The sequence below is a fragment of the Sabethes cyaneus genome, chromosome 3 (genome assembly GCF_943734655.1).
Source record: "Sabethes cyaneus chromosome 3, idSabCyanKW18_F2, whole genome shotgun sequence".
NCBI classification, from domain to species: Eukaryota; Metazoa; Arthropoda; class Insecta; order Diptera; family Culicidae; genus Sabethes; species Sabethes cyaneus.
In genome coordinates this window covers 223479203-223487413 of record NC_071355.1, presented here as the reverse complement: position 1 = coordinate 223487413, position 8211 = coordinate 223479203, and the positions used below count along the sequence as shown (strand labels likewise).

Sequence of the window (8211 nt, the reverse complement as noted above, 5' to 3'; positions counted from 1 at the left end):
TCTAGGCCTTGTTTCGCTTCAAGAAAAGCTCTTCGTTGTTTGGCTTCGGCCAAGAAGTAGAACAACACGCCGATTGCGGTTGCTGCTATCAATAAAAGAACGTTGACAATTTGCTGGAAATAGATGAAATGACATTGAACCCGGTTAATAGCACCCAAAATTGGACTGTGATGTCTAGCTGAGCAATTAGAATTGTTTGATTACGTTTGGAAGGCAAAGTTAAGGAAGCACAAAGAACCTAATTTTGTTTACCTGTTCCCAGAAAAAGTTCTCCTTCTTGGCCAACCCGACGATTGCATTGATGTAGGTTACGAAAGATCCCATCCCCAGCAGGATGCCAGTATATTTGAGTACCACTGGAAGCGTAACGTACACTAAAAAGTTAAGCAGCACTGCCCATCCGAGGAAGTCTCTGCAAATAGATTAGAAACAAACAGTTTATTTTCTAATAAAAATTTCTAGAAAGTTTATTATATTAACTTTGGCGAGATAATCTTGATAAGATCCACAAGGACAGCGTAGAAGAGGCATGGCAACGTAGCTTAGCCTACGACATTCGGGTTGTAGACGACAACCTGTCCTGGCGATAGTTAAAAGCCATGGCCGTTAGCAGTGGAGATCTCTGATTTCTTCCCTTTGTTCTGCTGGATCGGTAGACATGGACATATAAGTTAGTAAGTAAGAGATAATCTTGTCATGTCCGTCAAAATCAGAGAAAAATGTAAATTTATTGTTTCTTTTCAATGAGTAATGTAGATCAGTTTTGTAAAAGCCATGAGATGGGCAAGGAACTGGGAATTTCGCAGTCAACTTTGAAGTATATTTTGAAAGATGATCTTCGATTGATTCCATACAAAAAACAACGGGTGCATGGTTTGACTGAAAAGCAAAAGGTTTTCGGACGAAATAATGTTCCTGCCACAGGATCTCCACCAACAAAATAATTGGATATATCGAGCACATCTTTCTCATATTCTTCGGAACAAACTGTTTAAAGGTTCCAAAATGTTTCCATGATATTATGGGTTTCTTTCCAACAAAATGAAGTTTACATTGCTGTTCATTGAACCTAGTGTTAAAATCTACACTAAATGTTACATCGATAATGTTCTGAAGAATTATTCGCTTCTCATCGTTAAAAAAACACTACCAGAATGCACCATATTGTTTCCAACAAGATTCTGCACCATCTCACCAGACGAAAGCTACACAGGCTCGGTGAGAGGAAAATTTTTCGGATTTTATTTCTTCGGAAGAGTGACCTGCCTCTTCGCCTGATTCGAATCCTCTTAACTTCTATGCATGGGATTACATACTAAGCAAACTAGCTAGGCTCCAAAGGATTGACTACGGATACTTTCAAGCAACGTATGGAGAAGACGGCTCAGAATATCGTGCGTGTCAGCATTACTACTGATATAGTTGTTTTCCCCATTCATCTCCAAGTCTCCCAATTCATCTCCATCTTCCACCGCCGAAAACTTTCCTACTATGTTTCCTAAACAATGGAATTCCTTATGAATGGAAAAAACATTTACCACGTGCAAAACAAATTGAGGCCTACTACAATGTTTACGCCGACGAACTTGATGCTGGCACATTTTATGTTTATCTCTAATGAGCTAGCCTCCTATATTTAAGTCGTGCTCAAGACTACGTTTATTACCCTTACCCTACACATCGTTGTAAAATGGCTTATTGTTAATACATCTACCGAGAACAACATTAGCGCTTTGTCTGCATCTTCGTCCTAGTACACTGATTGTTATCTGCTAGATGTGAAGGTCAATGCGGTCATACTGCGTCATACTTTGTGCCGCAATACAAATTGTAGCAAAATCTGATCTAGGTATATCACAAATATGTTAAATTATGGCATATTTGATCTAGTTTATATCAATATGAGTTACAAACACCATCACTCTGTCCTGCTTTATAACTAAAATATAACAAAACGTGTTATAAGTACCAAAATGAGATAGAATCTTTGTGAAACATTTTGTGTGTCGCAAGTTCGCATTTCGCATCACATTTATAACAAACTTTGATAGAGATATCAACTGGAGCTATATTTCTGTAATATTATTGTTAGAATCATCTGGTCGGGATGTTCGTTCGCCATTTTTCTCATTGAAAGCACTGAAATTGTAAGAATTTTGATTTTGATAGCAACGATAACTATCGGATACCGAGCTGTACTCGGACGACCTGTGAACGTCTTCGCAACAAGAATCAAGATATACAGTAATGTTCCGATTTTGTCTACCCCCGATTTTATCAGCTTTTTATCCCGATTTTGTCAGCCTATACATTTTGTTTAACTTTTTACTTTTAAACATGATTTATGAAACTTTTCAGTCTGCTTGAAACTATTCTGATTCTCTGGGGAGAGTTTTTGAATAAAATGATGCCTTCTTGCGAGTAATTCGGGGTTAAAACTAGGGTATTTGAAGTAAAAGTTCTTTAGTTCCTAAACAAGCAAAGATAGAGGCATCCTCTATTCAGCAATATTGTGTATTTTTATTATTTGTACAACTTTGTAAAACCGAAAAAAGTCATACAACAACTACAAAAACAGCTAAAATATAAAAACTGATTTTAACGATTTTTCATTTATGAGAAATAGGATTTTTCTATCTTTGCTGAAGAGATAAAAGGTCACTGTCTTCAGTAAAATTTCTTGTAATTATATGCTGTAAAACTTTGCTTAACACATCACTGTGTTTTATTGAAACTGAAGAAAAATAATTTTTTTATTGCACTTTTAGGGGGATTAATCAAAATTTGAATACCGCTGGACGATAGAACTATTAATTTTAAGAAACTCTTCCAAAGAGTCCATAAACCTAATACCAAGTTTTCCCGCTCAAAGCTAATGCGCACCAAAAAAGGTTCTGGACCAGTGTGCGGTGCCCTTTTCATTAAGCTTTCAATTGACCAATTGAGAGTTAAAATTTAATTTTTAGTAGAAGTCTTCGATATTGCAAGGTCTTAAGTCTTGAATTTTGACGAAAATTTCGAAAAAAAAAATTTCCGATTTTGTCAGCTTCCCCATTTTGTCAGCCCAAAATTCAACATGGGGCTGACAAAATCGGAACATTACTGTATAACACAAGTAAGCCTTTATCGGATGATGATGGAAACACTATCACGCCTACGTTATGTAAGATTGGCCTAACTTGTGGTTTCGTACCACAACTCTGAAAACAGTAACCGCAAGTCAGTCACATTGTCATGAGACTTTTTTGGAATTTTCATCCCTAGTTAGAAAGAATTATTATTTACGAGTAAAGTTAGGAGGTTTTCCGTTTTATTCTACTAAAATTATACTACAAAATGTTCACATTAAGGATAATTACAAAATTTCACTACACTATCATTACACTATAAGGCGACATCCATTTAGTACGTCACGCAAATTTTGACCAAAATCAAAAACCCCCCTCCCCCCCTTGTCACATTTGGTCACACATTCGTGAACCCCCCCCCCCCCCTGAGAAAGTACGTCACGTTACGGCGGCCGCCCCCACTTCACAATAAAAAAATTCATTCCAATATACAACCTTTTCATTTAAAGCTATCAAATGAATTTCACCAAACAAAAAAAGGAAAATTTTCGAGTTTATAAGTCAACGATCGGATACGCCTCAGAAGTCGATTATTGTTTCGCGTATATCCACGTCCTTTACATCCATCCACTGAAATTCGTCTGATCTAGTTGAAAAAATCACTTCCTGCTGACGTCTTTTGCAGCAACACGCCTTGGAAGAACTTTTCTTGCGGATTTTGTCATTTGGGTATTCAATCGTGCAATCATTCAACACTACCTTAGAAGCCAAATTGCCAAATTTAATCCGCAAGTGGCATAAACTCTATCCTTCAGGGAGCTTTTGAGTGAAGGGCAGTAGAAATTATACCGAAAACCCTTAAAAACAGCCATGGAACTTCGGTATGAGTCAAGGGAATATCAAGGGAAAACATTGCCATTGGTCTCTGGTAGCCGCTCAGGAGTTTGTACGACTGCAATTTGTGGTTGCAAAAATCTTTTAGGCAGGACGGTACTCAACGAGGTCTTCAGCATATTCTGTAAAACCTTAATGGAGAGTTCATACTACATAGAAGAATAAATGCGTCCTGTTCACACATATATGTTAAAAAAAAGTTTTCATTCAAAAAATTTAACTATTTGTTTTAAAATCCATTAGTACGTTATTTTATAGAAGCCTTCAATAGTTATATCTTAAACTGAAGACTAAATTATAATTCCCCGAATAAATTTTCCACTTGTTTTTTTTTCATGTGACGTCACACAACTTCATACCCTTCCTCCCCCCTACGTTGCAAATCGTCATGATTGGGTTAACCCCTCCTCTCCCCTATAAGCGTGACGTACTTTATGGATGCCCCCTAACTATAACATAGCTAAACTAACCGTCTACTCACGTAAACAATCCGCAGATACATATTTCCACTGATACATACAGCCTTCTTCAGTGCTTTGTATGTAACAGTCGAAATATGTATCTGCGGATTGTTTACGTGAGTGGATGGTTAGTTTAGCTATGTTATAGTTATAGTGTAATTATAGTGTAGTGAAATTTTGTAATTATGCTTAATGTGAACATGGTGTGGTATAATTTTAGTAGAATGAAACGGAAAACCTCTTTACTTTACTCGTATTCGAGATTCTGCTAAAACGCTCAACGTAATAACTTTTAATTTCTTCATTATTATTTGACAAATATAGGTTTATATTCAACCACTAGCTGATTAACATATTAGGAGACAAATCTGTTAAAAATCTCTCACCAAAGCACTAAAGAAGGTTACACAATCTAAAGAAAGCAAGTAACTATCTGGCGTATTTGCGACACGTTTGTGCAGTGTGTTGCGGCAGAGACATAATTTCTCATTATCAGTAAGTACAACCCCAGCTATAAATAGTAAAATTAGGTTAGCTTGCACAGTAGAGCACAATAGTGCATTATCACGCTACAGCTGTATAGATATAGAGGATAAGCAATAGGCTTTTTCAACACTATCACTCGATCCACTACCAGTGCATTTTTAAATACACAGCGGATTAGATCAGTCTCAGTTATACATTTTCCAAATGCAAATAGTAGCAATAAATCCTATCTGTTTCAGCATCACATTTAATAACCGTGCTTTCGTTACTCAATTGTACTGCATGTGCTAAAATTTGGTTATTATCATCGCAGGACGCTTGGAAACCGAGGACATATTTTAAATCATGCATTTGTACAGTATGTAGTGTTATGAAATATTTTAGAGTATTTATTTTCGCATGTAAAGTATTTGTGATGGGATTATTTTGTACTCTACAGTAGTAGAATTAAATGGAAAAAAAATCTCCCTGGCTCAAAATAGAACATTATTGAGCTTTTACTGAGTATAAAAACGTATCATATCCTTCAGATTATGTATATCAATGTGAGAAAAAAGTCTTACGAACGGAGATTTACATACAAACACGCTAATACCTAATACATAAATAAAATGGTGGTGAAAAGGTTTGCGATAACTGCATTTGCAATTTTTTAAATCTCGGAAAGCTAAGCATTAGACTACGTAGCACAACGAATAAAAGGTGCATTTCCACTTTGCTACTAACCTGGGCGTGACGGATGCCTTGAAGAAAAGCTGCAGGAAGAGCTGTTTCATTGCCAGCAACCAGGCGGCGTGCGGTGCTACTTCCCACAGGAAACCCCGGAAGCGCCCCTTACCGCAGAAACGCAAGACCACCGCCAGAACGATGTTGAGCACCAGACAGATACAGGCCACCACTGCAAATGGAGAAAAATGTTAGCTTGTGCAGTTTCGAATTCTGCACCAGTCAAAAGTGAAAATGAGTAATTGAATTATTTTTGATAAAATATACGACAAGAATGATGGAACATGAAATTTTCATGTGGTGTACGGTCATTCGAACATGAGGGTTCATATGAAATCATATTTTTCCCCACTGATGCGTTATAGAAAATATTTTATGTGTTTTCTTGTTCTATACGATAAACAAACCAATATAATGAAATTTAATTGCCTCATGAAGCGCCCCATTTAAATCCTGAGAACAAAACATATGTGACGCATTCAGTGGTTCGAAAGAGACACAAAAAATTGCAGCAACAGAGAATAAAAACAAAAGAAAAATTTAAGCTCGTAACATGTAATCAATACTTAACAAAAGAGTACTTAAAAGCTCAGAGCAAAACTACTTTATTCAATTTTATCTGTATTAGCATTTGGATAAAACTTCGTCGAGGACCTCCGCCCAAGAATATTGAATTCGGTGGGAAAGTAGGGTAAGGAACGAGTTAAGCAGTGTCACCTATTTTAATCAGTTGAACATAAATGAGCCGAAAATGCACTTTTTTATTCATATTTTCAAAATCTTTTGATAGGATCATCTTCACAAATCACTTAACCATACATTTGATTCACACAAACACAATTTATTGGGTTTCCGACAAGAAATATGATGAATTAAAAATTGTTGTCCAAAAACGTACATTTTTCAGCTGCTCTTCAGCAATCGCCACCTCGCTACTAACGAATCCATCACATTTTTCAGCACTGATTACAACCACTCTAAAAGTCAAGCACTCAATTGTCACATACCATATTATTCAGTCTCTTTTTTTCTATTATCTAAGGCTTTGTCACTAGCCGAAAGTTTTATTATTTTCTAACAAAACTGCAAAAACAAATTCTGAATTGACGGAACCTGTTCACCAGCAGCAGCAGCTGCAGCACAACTGATGAACTATCGTGTTGCCAAGACACTGTTTCGGTTCTGGAAATAAGAATTTTAAGTTTGAAATTAACTGAAACCTCCTATGGTGAAAACGTGGTTCAACACTTTCAAGAGAAATGTATGTTCATAATTAATTTTTCTTTATTAAAAACAACACAAAAGACAGCTTTTTCAATAATTTTCGAAGATTTTCTCAGTGATTTAATAAAGCAAATATGTGTTTCAATGTTATTTGCTTTGACAACACTGTTCTGAGTCGGATCGTTTACCTCTTTTGTTCTCCCACCATCCTTATGAACAGCGAGTGAGACGTCAAACTCGCAGTTTCCCATAAGAACACTAGAGAATAAAAGAGACGACGAATACCGTTTGCCGAACGGTGCGGTGAGTGTATGCCCCGATAAACAATTTAGACCGATGGCATTTTACGCATCAATGCCGATACGCTATGCCGATTACGCATCAGATGCCGATTAGTAGGTCGCGGATAGGAACGCGAACTTACTGAATAGGGGGAAAAGTTCGAGGGATTTTTTAAGGGGACGTAAAAAAGTTCAGATTTCAGGATTGCTTAAAAAAGCACCTTGCGAGTGAAAATGGGTTCGGTGTGTTCAAAATTAGTTCCGCCGCTCCAACTTTTAAAGCGAAAAATCAAGAGTTTAGCTCAACAATAGTGTCTTCCAATGGTAACAGCTTGAAGAACTAAAGATAGCATGAAGATTGGTATGCTGATATCCCCCACTTAGTCAACCCATCGCTTGTAATAAGGTAAAACAATCAGTGACCCGCTTAGACTGCTTAAAACTAGTTCTTTACCCTATGATCCACAAATTATTTATTCAAGTTTAGTAAGGACAGTTACTTCCTCTTCAGTCCTATTGTGCACCCCTATAATCCTTTTAGTACTCACCTATGCCTTCCCAGCCTTGACCCTGCGGAATCAGGATAGCCCATAAATCAAACAGTATCGAGGCGGCCAGATAGCACCCGAAAGCGACGCGCTTCTGCTTGAGCGCGTAGCTTTGGTACAGCTTTTCGAGCACATCGTCCGGCAGCAATACGGTTGAAGTCGGCAGATTGGTACCGGCCGGGTTGCTTTCCACTGTTGTTGAGGTCGTGGTTCCATCCATTCTGGTTTAGCTCCCGCAGGGATTCTGTTTTCGTTTCTCGTTTTCGGCACGTGCTGGTGCTGCCGCTGCTTTCTGACCAGAAAGTTGTTTTTACCACACAGACCTCCTTCACTCGATGGCCTTATAATGAGGTAAACTTTCAACGCAAAGCAACATTCATATTCTTCGCGATATGATGGCTGGCTTCCGTAGTGTGTTGGTTTTTCTTCTTTTTCGTGTACTGCACGACGGATTCACTTTGCCCACGTGGAAGAATTCTTTAATCGAAACATGTTATACGGCTGCTTCGAAAACTGAAATTAA

The 8211-nt window shown here is 37.5% G+C and overlaps 1 protein-coding gene across 1 annotated transcript; it reads right to left on the bottom strand.

Annotated features, from left to right (window-relative positions):
* Position 1: 1 nt before the first annotated feature.
* LOC128740784 (adenylate cyclase type 3-like) lies at positions 2-7908 on the bottom strand. Its single transcript, XM_053836350.1, has 4 exons — positions 7689-7908; positions 5636-5807; positions 253-412; positions 2-85 (listed from the first exon to the last, which is right to left on the bottom strand). The coding sequence occupies exons 1-4, from the start codon at positions 7906-7908 to the stop codon at positions 2-4; spliced, it is 636 nt and encodes a 211-aa protein (XP_053692325.1).
* Positions 7909-8211: the final 303 nt, after the last annotated feature.

Coding starts and splice junctions, on each gene's coding strand:
- LOC128740784 (XM_053836350.1), bottom strand. CDS start 7,908: ATGGATGGAACCACGACCTCAACAACAGTGGAAAGCAACCCGGCCGGT. Junction 5,808..7,688: donor TCAAGGCTGGGAAGGCATAG/GTGAGTACTAAA, acceptor CTCCATTTGCAG/TGGTGGCCTGTATCTGTCTG. Junction 413..5,635: donor AAGGCATCCGTCACGCCCAG/GTTAGTAGCAAA, acceptor ATCTATTTGCAG/AGACTTCCTCGGATGGGCAG.